General features: G+C 40.0%; 1 protein-coding gene across 1 annotated transcript; it reads left to right on the plus strand.

The window, feature by feature from the left end:
* Positions 1–1,939: 1,939 nt before the first annotated feature.
* On the plus strand, positions 1,940–6,802 carry cyp1d1 (cytochrome P450, family 1, subfamily D, polypeptide 1). Its single transcript, XM_086173637.1, has 8 exons — positions 1,940–2,017; positions 2,158–2,457; positions 2,538–3,155; positions 3,951–4,074; positions 4,165–4,254; positions 5,470–5,593; positions 5,771–5,857; positions 6,056–6,802. Exons 2-8 carry the CDS (start codon positions 2,170–2,172, stop codon positions 6,336–6,338), a joined length of 1,614 nt encoding a protein of 537 aa, XP_086029763.1. The 5' UTR covers positions 1,940–2,017; positions 2,158–2,169; the 3' UTR covers positions 6,339–6,802.
* Positions 6,803–15,813: the final 9,011 nt, after the last annotated feature.

Consider the following 15,813-nt stretch of genomic DNA (forward strand, 5'->3'; position numbering starts at 1 on the left):
GATCACATAACTTTGTCTGGTGCACCCATTCCAATTCAGGCTGTCTGGAAATACACACATCCCTCTGAGAATTATACAAAACAACCCCCTTAATTAACCCTTCTTAAACAATGAAAAGATCATTGAGGATTGTTGCCAAACATAGTGAGAACCATCTTCCCATAATAATGTGTGTTGTGTGTTGTCATGCAGTTGAGCTGAAGTATGTGTTACAATGCCCAAATTAATGTCTCATATTTCTCCATCCCCCCATATTTGTGGCTCAGCAGGGAATCCTGACTGGAGTTTTCAATGAACATTTCAATCATCCGATGAAACATCACTGTCGAGCAGTGGCTGTCGGTCACGTTTAATCTTGCCATGAACTTAAGTGCCTGTGCAGGTTGTGTTTTTTTAAAGTTCTCATTTGTGAATATCACGAAAAGGTTTTTCTTTTACCCTGTAGTCTGGCTCCACAGAGTCAGTGTGTGTCTCTGCTTTGTCTGCCAGAGCTAATGACCAGCCCATGAGATTGGACAGCTTTAGCCTGGAGAGGACGTTGACCAACAGGTCAAAGGAGCTGTTGCGAGGCCTGACAGAACCCGCTGTTCATGAGCTGAGCCTGAACAAAATTGACAGCTCAGCGGAGAGTGAGAGAGAAAGGAGAATGGGGGAATGTGAATCGGGAGTTTAGAGAGAGAACCAGGGAGATGTACTGGCATGGATAGAAGACAGGAAAATTAGGAATGTGGGGACAAGACAGACGATTGAAAGACAAGAGAGAATGTGAATTAGTTGCAGATCGAGATTTTTTTTTTATAAACCGATGGCTTTAATTTTCACATCAGTTTGATCTGCACGTCATTTGTAAAAACGTGTCTGTAGACTACGAATTTTGGTGTTAGGTTTGCAAGTAAACCAATGTTAATGTCGCTGGTTGAAAGCAGGCCTTTTTTTCTTGCAAGTTTGTCTCAAGCAGCTTAATCTTGACTTGAGTTGGGTAAAAACTTGCCAAAACACAGGTAACAGGGAAAAAGGGAAGGGAAGATGCTGAAAGGGGGGACTCCTAAATACAGGAGAAAAGTAAGAGTTGCTTATTTAGTACAGAGAACAGCAGACTTTGTTTCCCCTGACAGAGCACCCTTTGTGAGGCACTGAAGTAACTTGCCTGCTTATCAGAAAATCCCAGTCTTGAACGTACGTTATTACATTACCTATGCTGAAATATATCACTCCGAAAGAGCTGCATTCAAATTTCATAGTACTCAAAGCAAGTGTATTTTTTGCACTTATTGTATAGTATAAAGGTACCTTTAGGAAAAGATTACAGATATCTGAAGCATGCAAATATGGAACATACAGCACTGTCTCAGAAAATTAGAATATTGTGATAAAGTTCTTTATCTTCTGTAATTCAATTAAAAAAACAAAAATTACTTTTTTATGATATTCTAATATTTTGAGATAGGATTTTTGAGTTTTCTTAAGATGTAAGCCATAATCAGCAATATTAAAATAATAAAAGGCTTGCAATATTTCCGTTGATTTGTAAGGGAATCCAGAATGTATGACATTTTTGCTTTTGTAATTGCATTACAGAAGATAAAGAACTTTATCACGATATTCTAATTTTCTGACACAGTCCTGTATATAAATTACACATTGAAACAAAATATATCACAAATATATCATTAAAAATGACAGACTTTTGAGCAGGGACAGTTTGTAACCAGAAGGACAGTGAAATCTGGACAGGAGGGGTCCATGTCATGAATGGGTCTGGTCTGTAGACAAATGGGCTGATGCGGTCATTGACTGCCAGGGCTGAACTGGTTGTTCACCCTGAGCCAAGTTTCTCGCCCTGTGCCTCTCTATTGTGTGCGGGCAGCAGCTCCCTCTGCAGGGGGCCCGCTTGTGGCTGAAAGGGACGTCCCCGACTGTGAGTTACTCCGATGACCGTCCTCCCAAAGATCAGATCACGAATCTCCACCTGGTGAGATTTTGGTCTTCGGAGAACCAAGTCAGTGGACATTGAGAGGTGAGTGTTCCATCCGATTCCAATTTGATGTGGTTATTTTTGTTGATTTTATGACTTCTAACCACTTGCAGGTACAAGTTACACAGCTTTTATTCTGTTATGATTAACACAACGCTGTCATGTTATTTCCACCTTTGCAGTCAAGAAGCTGGATGAGAGTGATGTTTGGGTCCTTGCTTACCAAGGAGAGCCAGTGTGCTTCCTTATCCAGTGTCACTCTTGCTCTATGCCTTCTCACAATGCTTCTGTTGGCGCTCCGAGGCCGTAGGAATCCCAGATCCTTTTTCCACTTCTATAAGAATGTCCAGTCAGACCAGATGAAATACCCTCCACCCCCTGGTCCCACACCTTGGCCCCTGGTTGGTAATCTCCTCCAAATGGGTGACCAGATCCATCTCTCTCTGACCCATTTGGGGCTCCAGTATGGTGATGTCTTCAAGGTATGAAAGGTCTTTAATTTTTTTCAAGCAATGACTTCAGGAGTAACTATTGTATTGTTTTGTTCATTCATACACCGCAGATACATCTGGGTTCTTTGACTGTTGTCGTCCTCAGTGGATATACCACCATCAGACAGGCGCTAGTTCGCCAGGGGGAAGCTTTCGCTGGGAGACCTGACCTTTTCACCTTTTCTGCTGTAGCCAATGGAAACAGTATGACCTTCAGTGAGAAATATGGACCTACCTGGACGCTGCACAAAAAGCTGTGTAAGACTGCCCTCAGGTCGTTCTCTCAAGCTGAGCCCAGGGGATCTGGTGCCAGCTGTGTACTGGAGGAGCATGTGTGCGCTGAGGCCGCTGGGATGGTGGAGGTGATCAGGGAACAGGCTGCTAAAGGGGAAGTGGGGCAAGAAATAACAGGTATAGATCCAGTGATGCCACTAGTAACATCAGTGGCAAATGTGGTGTGTGCACTATGTTTTGGAAAAAGGTATGACTACAATGACAAGGAGTTCCTCACTGTTGTCCACATCAACAACGAGGTCCTGAGGATATTTGCAGCAGGGAACCTGGCTGATTTCTTCCCTGTATTTCGCTACTTTCCAAGTCCATCTTTGAGGAAGATGGTGCAGCACATTCGCAGGATGAATGGCTTCATGGAACGAAGTATTGAGGAACACATCAATACTTTTGATAAGGTAGAGTGTCCATCATATATATTTTTGCTGATGACAAGAATTTGCAGTTATAGTTTTTTTGAAATGTGACATCACTTTGGAGGAATATGGATGATTACTCTTCAGCTGGGAAAGATGATTTTGATTTAGTCAACTTAGTCAATTTGCAACATTAACATTTTCTGATCTTAATTTTGCATCAACTCTAGTTACAGATAAAACTACCCGAATTGAAATTTTGTGTAAACACAAAAAGCGTAAATCAAGGACTTCATTGTACATCCTAAAATAGAAGTTTCAAATAATAATCAAGAAGCTATATACTGTGACTAAATGGTTCAATTATCATTCACATATCACAGACTAATCACAAAAAAATCACAGACTAATGTGGATTGACAGTAAGTCGGTGTTGTTTTCTATTGATAAATGCAGCTAAGCTGGTGTCCACTTTTTAATCTGACTTTTCACACATACAGTAGTAGCTGTGAGTGCAACTGTAGCCAAAAGAATAACAAACAAGTTTCCTGGCAGAGACCTTTGTTCTTGTGCAGAGTGGCAAAAATGTTCGCACGCATTCTAATTAGGAATTAGCAACCCACTGGAGGACACGCGTTGTACCATAACTGATGGTCCCTAATCATTGCTTTAAAAATATTAAACGTGAAATATACTTGCATAGTCACAAATTCGACTGTATACTATAGGATGATTGATACAGCTTGATTTCTCATGAAAAAATTGAGGAGGGTGATAATTATCAAATGTGGTAAATAGCAAGGTTGATTTAACTGTCCTGTCTATGTGTGTTTGCAGAACTGTATCAGGGACATCACTGACGCTCTGATTGGGCTTTGTGAGGATAGAGAAGAGAATAAGGACACATCAACGCTCTCCAACTCTCAGATAATTCACACTGTCATAGACATCTTTGGTGCAGGTTGGGAAAAATTTGATATTTCTATCGGATCACAGCTGTTGCAGACAATAAATCCCGACTTCATGTTGTTTTGTGTGCAATATCCACAAGGGTTTGACACCATCATTGCCGGTCTGCAGTGGAGCTTGCTGTACCTCATCAAATTCCCAGATGTTCAGGACAGGATTCACAGAGAGATCGGTAATAATTTAAAGAATAATGTAATGGGCACAAGCTGTCAAAATGGCCTATTTGATTTTTTTATTTTCAAGACCTCTTCACCAAGCACTACCCCACTAATCGCTCTTAGCCCCCCCCTGAAAAAAAAAAAAGGAAGAAATGAATGTATGTATGTATATGGTTTTGAGATGGCTATTTGGTAGAGTGGTGACTTCTGACTTCCGACTACTGGTACTTCGGATCTTCGGTGACTAAATTTCACTTTTTGTAAGTCGCTTTGGATAAAAGCGTCTGCCAAATTACTGTAATGTAAAGATAAATCCGGTCAGATAAATGCGGTCAAATCTGGTTCACAGAATCAAATAGAGGAAAATACGAAGAAAAATACGAGAGTGAGCTTTTACTTTTAGCTCTTTCAAGATATATCGTTGATCACAAATAATTCAAAATGGAAATTTCTGAAAAAAAGAGATGCCAGCCATCTGCAATATACATCTAGGACTATAAAGATTTGAGACAGAATCCATGCAATAAAAAAAAAATAAAAAAAAAACATTGCTCGGTGGGGTTGTGTGGGTCGGCCCTTCCAGGACACACTGAATCCGGCAGCCACGAGAGAAACTCACAAAAGATCCGTCCAATTTGCTGACGCCAGAGCTACTTTTGAAGTGGGCAAACAGAACTGGTGCTGTCTGTTCTGAGGCATGGTGCTTTGTCAGAGAGAGGGAGGGGAGGGGAGTGAGAGGCAGGGAGAAAGACAGGGCCAGAGAGAGAGATAGAAGCAGAGAGAGAGGTCAGTAAGAGGAGACAGGATGAACCAGTTCGGGAGAGGGAGGCACAAACAGCCAGAGAAAGAAAGCAAGGTTAGAGAGTTGTTCCAGACCAACACAAAGGCGGTAACACGCAAGGCACTGAACACACGTAGATTAACATTCTTCACTTCTTCATCATGCACAGTAAGGATTCGCAAATCAGTTGCAGACATAATGGAGAGATGTTACATTGGATTAACAGACTAGACAACTTTTATTAGTTTAGAAAATCATTTAGATACAGGCCTTATCCCTAATCCAAACCCTGACTGTACAAAAACCTGGAATTTTGAAAATTTCAGAACATCAAATGAGCAAATCTATCGTACTATTGACATTCTCCGCATTATGTTGTTGTTGCTGTTTTCTTCTTTCATATCGTTCTCTTATTTTTCAATTTCTTCCGAACGCTATCATTTCGAAGATGCTCACATCGGCACAGCCAGATTACCACGTTTCTCGGATAAACCCATGATGCCTTTCACGGAAGCTTTCATCTACGAAGTATTTCGGCATGCCTCCTATGTTCCTTTCACCATACCTCACTGGTGAGATAATTCATTTGTTTGCATTTGTGGTTCAACAATTCCATTTATTTAAAAAAACATCAACTGCAGTATTAATGTCATATTCTGTATCTGTTTTGGCTTAGCTTGGCAAAAAAATTGTGACACTTTTGAAAAGGGCTTCATTTATTTCTTTATATGTTTTTAATTTCCTTTTAGCACCACAAGAAACATCACTCTGAATGGATTCTTCATTCCGAAAGATACGTGCGTCTTCATCAACCAGTATCAGGTCAATCATGACATGTGAGTGATTGTCGTCAGTGATTTCTCTTTTTCTTTAATTTTTGCTTCTCCTGACTTGATTATAGAAGTACTCTGATGAAGAGTCTTCATTCTGATTTTCCTCCTCTTTCAATGTATCCTCTTTACAGCTTTTAGTTATTTTTACTTCATGAGTAATCGGTTTATTGATTGTTATGTTTTCCATTTTTTCCTGCCAAGTGATATTTGGGGTGACCCGGATGTATTTTGCCCCGAACGCTTCCTTGACTCATCGGGGCTTCTCAAGAAGGAGCTTACGGAGAAGGTGCTCATCTTCGGTATGGGGAAGAGACGTTGTCTTGGTGATGGTTTTGCACGCCTGGAGATGTTTGTTTTTCTTACCACGTTGCTTCATGGGCTGCGTCTCCAAAATGTTATTGGCCAAGAGTTGGATCTCAGCACCGACTTTGGCCTGACTATGAAACCCCGTCCCTACAGGATTGCAATCTCCTCACGGTTTTAGAAACTGAACTGAGCTAAAATCGCATCACGAAACTTAGCAATGGACTCATTCTTTGCAATGATGTTAAATATTATATGCATTATTTTTCATAAATAGCCTCCACTTTTTGCTAATAATAATTTTTGCTTCATATACTTACCTCTTCTGAAAACAATAGAAATGTCGACAGGAGTTCTTGTATTTGCACATGAAACCAAATTATTTGAACAAAAGGGAATTATGCATTGTATGCAAATTGTTTTTTTCAGTGCTCGCTCGTGAGATTCTTTTAAAACAATGCTGAACTTGATATTGAACTATATTCAAATTAGATACAATATTTGATGTACAAGGGTCATTTGGAGTGTATCTGTGCCTGATTTTTGATAGTGTTTCCTTGCCTTATCCTCTCACTGAGTTAAAAACAGAATGAGCTTGAAAGCAGCCCTTCATCATTGGTCTTTATCTTAAAGTATTAGTTACAGTTAAACACTGAGGGGGGGGGGGGGGGGGGGGGGGGGGGGGGGGAGTGTTATAAATGGTGATCAGTGCCTCAGGCTGTGCTCATGTTCATCATTAGTTTTTTCTCTTTTCCTTTAAACTTTCCACTTATTATTTCCCAATTGGTTTGAACCCTTTTCAGCCCTACACACACACACACACACACACACATACACACACACACACACGCACACGCACACACACCCTGCTACCCTAATGTACTCCTCCACTTCATGTTCTAATCCCTCTTTCCTAGCCTTTAGAGTAGCTTCCAGGCATAAATTCTGTCGAGCGAACTCTACCGCTCACATACTATTCTGACTCTTGAAGGATTTATGAAACAATATATATTTAGACATCCAAATTAGATACAGCCCTAGACATTTCTCGGAGAAGAAAGGCAGACAGAAAAGTGTAAAATCTGACATTTCTATTTCAATTGGCTAAAAAAAGAGTCAAACAGAATTATTGAATGCAAATTATTCATGTTTAAAAGTTGCATTCAAGACAGTCCTCTGTAATGTCTTTGTAACTTTTATCTATCACTTCTGAGGGTTCACGTTCCTTTTTTTTTTCCAACATCGTTTTAAAGTACTTTCCTTTCCATCCTGAGATTTAAACTGTTACTCGGATTGGGGGATTTTCTTCTATAAAAAGGAGCCACAAATTTATACATACTGACATATGAGATTAAAATGTGTTGTATTTATATCTGATGACATCTAGACTTGAGTAAATTCTAAGTTGCTACTGTAATAGCTATTTCATTACTTATAGACTTGTATTTATAAAATTTGTATGTGGCAACATGTCCAACAGACTTTTAAAATGGATGAAAGCAACTCGACGAAATGTTTCTTGGCCTCAGGTAATAAAGATCACATTTAGCTTTTCAAATACTGTAATGTTAAGTATTATTTTTCATGTCTGCTTCTAACAATTTGCTTCTCCTTCTGTTTAAATAAAAGAACATGCTTAACTTTTGTGTCTACATGTAAAATTTCACTTGCAAGTAGGTTGTTTATTTAAACAATCCCACTGGCAAGTCATTACGTTTTAGTTTCTTTGTTGTTGCTCACTGGCATGTTAACTTATTTGCACTGCTTTATGAGGACACCAACCCTGCATTTAATGGATCTCTGCCACCTGCCTGTTGTGTGGTCATGTATACAAAGTGTTTACATTGCGTTGGTGTGTGTTAATTAATTAACAAAACACACTCAGGACAAGACCTTAGTCCCCTCATCATCCCTGTTCATTCTTCATGTTCTTTCTATAGAACTTGGTCCCTTTGTCCCTCAGTTTGTTCTGGTCCGCGGAGCATAATATGATTTAAACATTGCTGTCATGAAAAATAACAAATCACAGTGAGCATGTGCTAAAGGGCCTCTGATCTACAGCAGCACATGAAACAATGCACACAATTGTTGGAATCATGGCCTAAAATGTGCGGCAAGAACAAGAACTTGGGTGATCCATGGTCAGCTACTGATCAAAACGGCTGAACAATTAAGAATGGGCCCAATTGCAAACAATCTACTTGTAGAAACTTTTCTGCAATATTTTGCACCAGTTGTACTGACATGCTATCCTGGCCTCACACTGCTGCAGTTTAAAGCCTTAACTATGTATGATGTGACTATTACTGAACCAAGGCCTGTGGTGACACGCAAGTTCCTACAGAAACAGCCCTTTTCATTTTTCTATATAAGTTAACAGAGGAAAATCTAAAATCTTTCCCAGATAAATGTGACGAATGAATGTTTGGATCCAGAATCATAACAATGAAATGTCCTGTATTAAGTAATACCACTGGGCATTTACACACTAAAAACTCCTGTTTCCTCCTCTTGTACTGCTGCAAGTGAGTGTTAATTGACTTGAAGGTAGTTTAAGACTAGAATGCTTGGCACGATGCTGTAGTGGTTATCAAAAAATGAGGTTCAAGACCAGCTCGGGCCTTTCTGTGTGCAGTTTGCATGTTTTCCCTTTGCCTGCATGGGTTCTCTCTGTGTTCCCTGTCTTTCTTTCCACAGTCCAAGAACATATCAAGGGGTTAATTGAGGATTTCAGACTTTGCCTAGGTGTGAAACAGAATGGCTGTATGTCTCTACCTGTAGCACTGAGGTCAACCGACATCAGGTCAAGGGTTACCCTGCTTAATGGCTGATGACAGCTGGGATGGATCCTGTACAACCAGTGTGAATGATAACTGGTATATATAAGGAATTCATGAATGAATGAAGGCTAGAAAGCTATTCTTTATGTTTGCACATAGCCATAAAATTAAAATATCCACACTGCAGTGTCATTGTATTAATGTGATAATGTAGAAGTTTGCAGTTATTAATTGGTGGGCAGTGCTAACTGAATTTCTATACAGATATGCAAAATATCCCCAGGAAAAAGGGACTCGTAAGAATCAAAACATAATCAAATACCTCCAAAGTGATTAAATGCACATTGTCAGAAGCTGGGAAAAACAGTCAAATCCTGTTAAAACAACATTGCTGATACTACATCAAATGAGATAATTTGAGCCCCATGAACCCTTTTCAAATAATCTTCAGTGGAATAGACCTCATGTAGAAAAATACAAGAACTGGCATCAAAATGTATCAACTTTTGGAGCTTTGCCCTAAAGCTTCAATTGCATCTATGTAAAAAGGATAATTGAAACATATTGATAATTCCTTCCTTGTCTAATACGACATGACCAATCACGTCAGTCAAGGATGAGGTCAGGTTGCCCCGGGAGACTTAACCTCCTCGTCTCTAATGGCTAACAAAGTTAATGTATTTTCCCACACACAATAGAAGTGCAATCTGAATAACAAACTGACTTCCCACTTGCCTCTTGGGTTACAAATTGGGCCTTCAATTGTAGGGGCCTCATTCTATAGATCCAGGCAGGCATCACCCATTAACAAGCTGCACGCAATCCTCTGAATGAAGTGAATGTACTGAATCACAGCAACTCAGTGATGTCAGCAATCCCTTCATCATAAAAATAAACAATGAACAATATCGTGTATTGTCTATGGTTTCTGCTGGGTCACACACTCACAGAGCTTAATGGTTGATTAGGAGATAACATCTCCTAAAAATGTATTCAAAAAGCCCACTACTACACTACTCTTTGCTAATTTGCAGGGAACAGCAACTCAGATGTCGCCCTCCTCCGATGTCAGACCCAACTACAGAATCATGATGACCTATCTGAAAATAGAATTAAAAGAAAAAACAACCTCATCAGAAAACTTCACACTGGGATAGATAAGGACAACTTTTCACAAACTCAACGCTATCTTTCATCACTTACTTTTCAAAAGGTCAATGGTCAATTCAATGTTGACATCATAATGTTCATCATGTAACTCCAAACAGGCACTGATGTAAAACGCAGCAGGTTGTTGGCACGTGCAACTTCACATCAGTCGCTCAAGTCTCATTAGTCTTTCCCAATTTTAACGCATGCACACTGCCACAGATGCAGTTAATTACATTGTTAATTTAATTGAATTACAAGCTTTTTTGCTAAATTATTGGCCTTTATTACAAGACTTTGTACTCTCCTATTTGCCCTACCAGCATTAACCTTCCCATAGGACACATAGCATTACATTACATTACATTACAGTCATTTAGCAGACGCTTTTATCCAAAGCGACTTATAAAAATTGCAATTCAATAACCGAAGATCCAAAGCACCAGTTGTCGTTATTCAGAAGTCACCACTCTACCAAATAGCCATCTCAAAACCATATACATACATTCATTTCTTCATTTTTTTTGTTTTTTTCGGGGTGGGGTGGGGGCTAAATGCGATTAGTGGGGTAGTGCTTGGTGAAGAGGTACGTTTTCAGCTCACATGGAAGAAGTGAGCTGCGGATCTAAAAACTGTAGTTAAACAATTGTGTCTGTCTCCCCAGTCAGTTCCCTACTTCTGTACAGGACAGGAAGCAGCTCAGCAGATATCGTTTAGGGCCTTATACTTGTTAATGGGTTTGGCATCATGCAAAGAGAACGAATGGGCAAAATACAGTAAATCCTCTGAGACATTTGCCTTGTATATTAGAAAATCTAACATTGATTAATAGCCTGATCCTAATAATATAAATGAGCAAACCTGGTGGTCTTTGACACCATTCCTGACTGCTCTGTCAATCCTTGCCAGATACAAGAGACTTAACGTCCTGCTGCTTCTTCTCTCCAACATGATGCAAGCACTGATCTGGGATCAAGGACTTTCTACAGTCATCTTTTGGATCACATAAAGGAAAAACATATATAACGAGTGTATTAAACTAGGAATGAAGTTAAAAAAAAACTTTTTTTCAATTAAATACATAACATTATCATCATCAGAATGTGTTTGTGATATTTTTACCAACTTACTAGCTTAAGATGAAATGAAATATTTTGCAGCTGAATGTAGCGTGGATTCATCCACAAAAAAAAAAATCGTCCTCATTTTGCAGTAAACTGTCTCACTCACTGCTCTGCCACTCCCAGCTCAGCCCATTAATGATGTACCAAGCTACTGTCCCGTCACACTGACTGTAACTAACATAATTAATCCAAACCATTTAGCAGGGCCCTATTTGAACTGGGTGGAATGGCAAACTATAGAGAGCTCACTGGTGGCAGGGATGTGTCATTGGTGCAGGCCTGCTGGAACAGAGAGCAGAGTTCCAAGGCAGTGGAAGTCTCTTTTGTCTCTGCGCTTGCGAGAAACACAACCCCCTTTCTGTTCCTCTCAATCTCCACCCGGCTGGCCTGGCCATCGGACAGCGGCCGTGCATTGGTCTCACCCGCGAGGCACATACACAGATCCTAATGCCTGTCCACTCCAATCGTTCCGATATATAGACAAACACCTGAAGCAGCGGTATGAAAAGCGGTATAAAGAGAAGATGACAACATTAGTTGAAAAAGCAAAAAGGAAGTTAAACATGGGAGAGACAGTCAAATTATATGTATTATATTGTTGATGTTACGTGTTTAAGTCAAACTGTGCTGATTTGTTTAGTGACATCAAACTTTACATCAGAGGACTTTGGCATGAACTCAGGGTTCTTTTATCCCCGTCCTTAAACATGGCGAATATATGTCTGGAGCCAGTTCTTGTCCATATGTACACAAACAGATGTCATATCCTTTGGGGAAAATTATTTCCAACCTGCTAAAATGATACATCATTTACATGACCCCTTCAACCAAAATTGGACTGACCCACACACACACATCCAAGGTCAATTTTGCCCCATCTATTTTACGATTGAAAAAAAAAAAGTTTACTTTCTTTTCAGCTTTTTTTATAAGGTTTTTTTCCTCCCACTTCCTCCAAGGCAACCTCTAACTATGCCTTCATGTTTTGGCCCCAAGAAACAAATTTTCTTGAGACCCTTGAGCGCTTCAGTACTTGCTAAGCTGAAATTGACTACATCCCTATGAGGTCACCACTGTGATTGAGTAAATTTATATTTTCTCCAAAATAATAGCATCAACCTAACTGAGTCAAATGTTTAGATATGAAAATAAAAAACAGCCTCAAATATTCGCAGTTCTCATTGTGATATTTCAAAGTGTATTTTTCCATGTTCAAATTCTCCTCTTGCATCTGCCTCATTGAGCGGGCAAAAGGATGAATCAATATAACCATGTGCTGAAGCCTTTCAAATCAAATATTGCAGCTTTTCCAGATCATGGATATATGAGATATTTGACTAAGTGGGAAGGCTACTGCATCTTGGTGTTTTTTTTGCCATGGATGATGCAATCAGGTGCTTATTAAAATTGTTCAGGTGCTGAAAGGGACCAATATGAGAGCATTTGATGAAAATAGGTCATCATTAGAATGACCTTCGGAATGGGATACATTTCATTAGTGTCAGACAAGGAATCCATGTCTCATCCTGCAGTGGGATAAACAACCTTGCATTTAACCTTTGGAGAGAGATTATTTCCCTTGTCTCTTGCAAACTGTGCCTTCTCTTCGTTTTCTACAGAAGCTGTCCTTCAGCGACTCATTGCAGGCTTTATCTTCCTCTAGTGGCAGCTCCATCTCACTACAGAAGAGTGAAAAAACCCCAATATCTTCAATTTATTTAATTTCATGTATCAGACCAAAAGAGCAAAACCCACAGCTCACTACGATGAAAGGCCAAAACCAAGTGCACCAAAACCTGGTTTAGGTTAATGGCTATCAAAGTGGTATCACTTACATCTTCATAAATGTATTCACTTGGCTAATAATAGTTCATTGAGATGCAGTTTTACTAAAGAATGAATGGCTAATAAACATTGGATTAAAGTAGTTGGACTACTGGGTGGGACGGTGATGCAGTGGTTAGCGCTTCTGCCTCGCAGCACCCTGGTCCAATTCCAACAGGGGTTTGTGTGTGCATGTTTGCATGTTCTCCCTTTGTTTTCATAGGTTTCTCTGGTTTCTTTACACAATCCAAAAACATGCAGCAGGTTAATTGGAAAAAAATTGGGAAAACTGGCCAGATGAGTGACTGTTTTTCTGTCTCATATGAGGCACTGCAATTGACTGGCGACCTCTACCCCAACCTCTTACCCAATGGCAGCTGAGATTGGCATCCACTGCGACCCTAAATGAAGGATAAGCTGTAGATAATGGATATATGGATGTACATGATGATGATTGTTTGCACCATTGATGAGACAAACTGCCAAAGAAAGATGTGTGGATTCCAATGCAAACAGGAACTTGGTACAGTGGGTAATTCATCTATTTTTTTTTTTTTTTATGTGCAACAGAGATTATTATATTTTGATGAGGGGTTTGAGTGCTATCTTACTAAATTTAGCTATATGTGAAAATAAGGCAGTGATACATTAAATCATATCGTGATGGTAGCCTAGGAATTTTGAAAAACAAGTCAATTTCTGGCTTGTCTTAGAATTTATTCACCATTACGTGGTTTTTATGCAGTGGGTTTGGCCACTGCTGGCTCCACACATGTCTTTCCATGAAAATATATCATAACTTACAGTTTTTAAATCCAGACAGTAAAGGCAAGTGGCCAAAACCAGTCATAAAACATTTTATGATGAACAGTTGCCATCTAGTGGCAGTAATACAATCTGGAAAAAGTCTTAAATGTGAAAATATGTGTACAGTAGAGGGAATTGTCCTGGTTATGCAACAAAACACTGCTTTATGGTTCAATATTTGTTTCAGTTCTAGGTATATGAATATCTGTCATACAGGAAATATGAGTCATACTTGGGGTTTAGGACAACAAAAGGACAAACTTATTTCTTAAATCAGGGGTTGGTTCAAATCACAAAAGTTATAATGCTTCCGATGACTCCTTTTAAGGATCGCTCCTTATAACTTTTAACCTGGATTTGAACATGGCCACAAGGCGGAGCTCCAGTTGTGCATTAGAAGTAGTTTGGATTCGCATTCCTCTCCAAAGTTTTTATCTTTTTTCTGCAGGCTCCTGTTTTTTCCACTCACAGCTCCAGGAGCTGTGGCTCAGTTTGTCCTGCCAAGGCCAACAGGAAATGGAAGCATAAATGCTGCTGATTAATATATAGAAAATTGTGAGCAGTTGAATAAGGATATTTAGACTGAACACGTTAGAATGAGTGCATGCTGAAAGAAGTGGTTGCCTGAGAACAAAATTAGAGCAGGAATTTGAAATAAAAGAACTTCAATGTGAAAAGATGGTGTCTGATTGACTAATCTATAAGGTGCCCACAATTTGGGCTTATCAATGACAGTTCCTCTGGTTCTCGTCTGGTAGAAACACAGGATTGCCTTCCAGGGCAGCAGCATCAGGAGAACCATGTGAGTCTGTCTGAGAGCCAGTAAAACTGTGTGACAGTAACTTCATTGTAAATCTGCATAGCTTGGAGCCTAACAATGGACTCTTCTCTAGGTCATACTAAAAATACGAATTACTCATTGTACCATAAGAAAAAGTAATGGTAACTTCATCTGTTCATTTTTTTTAAGAGTTTTGAGAACCTATGAAGATATATGTCCTTGCATCTGAGGATGACCTTTTGTCCAAGATCTTTCTTTGGACTTGTACCAATCTTCTTCTTCTTCTTTCGGCTTTTCCCTTCAGGGGCCGCCACAGCGAATGAACCTTCTCTATCTAACCCTTTTCTCTGTATCCTCCTCTCTCGCACCAACTGCCCTCATATCCTCTCTCACTATGTCCATAAATCTTCTCTTTGGTCTTCCTCGAGACCTCCTGCCTGGCAGCTCTAATTCCAAAATTCCTCTACCAACATATTCCCTATCCCTCCTCTGTACATGACCGAACCATCTCCGTCTGGCTTCTCTGACCTTCTCTCCAAAACATCTAACATGTGCTGTTCCTCTGATAGACTCATTCCTGATCCTATCCATCCTGGTCACTCCCAAAGAGAACCTCAGCATCTTCATCTTTGTGACCTCTAGCCCTGCCTGCTGTCTTTCCGTCATTCTAACTGTTTCTGGGCCTTACCGGTCTCACCACTGTCTTGTACACCTTTCCTTTCATTCTGGCTGATAGTCTTCGATCACATAGTACTCTGACACCTTTCTCCAACCATTCCAACCTGCTTGAACCCGTTTCTTTACCTCTTTTCCACACCCTCCGTTGCTCTGGACTGTTGACCCCAAGTGCGTGAAATCCTCCAGCTTCTTGATCTCCACTCCCGGTAGCCTCACCGTTCCACCCGAGTTCCTCTCATTCCCAGACATATACTCTGTCTTCCTGCGACTAACTTTCATTTCTCTCCTTTATAGCACATACCTGCACCTCTCTCGATTTTTCTCAACATGCTCTCTGCTCTCACTACAGATCACAATGTCATCTGCAAGCATCATGGTCCATGGGGATTCTTGTCTCACCTCATCTGCCAGTCTGTCCATCACCACTGCAAACAAGAAGGGGCTCAATGCTGATACTTGGTGGAGTCCCACCTTCACCTTAAACTTCTCTGTTACCCCTACAGCACACTGCAC

Source organism: Fistularia commersonii, chromosome 26 (genome assembly GCF_037954325.1).
Source record: "Fistularia commersonii isolate RoL2024-O1a breed Wild chromosome 26, RoL_Fcom_v1.0, whole genome shotgun sequence".
In the NCBI taxonomy this organism is placed as follows: Eukaryota; Metazoa; Chordata; class Actinopteri; order Syngnathiformes; family Fistulariidae; genus Fistularia; species Fistularia commersonii.

What these genes read in the sequence shown, in the direction of transcription:
- cyp1d1 (XM_086173637.1), top strand. Translation starts at nt 2,170, where the DNA reads ATGAGAGTGATGTTTGGGTCCTTGCTTACCAAGGAGAGCCAGTGTGCT. An exon ending in CAGGATTCACAGAGAGATCG is followed by an intron (nt 4,255 to 5,469) that starts GTAATAATTTAA and finishes ATCATTTCGAAG; the next exon opens with ATGCTCACATCGGCACAGCC. An exon ending in CCTTTCACCATACCTCACTG is followed by an intron (nt 5,594 to 5,770) that starts GTGAGATAATTC and finishes ATTTCCTTTTAG; the next exon opens with CACCACAAGAAACATCACTC.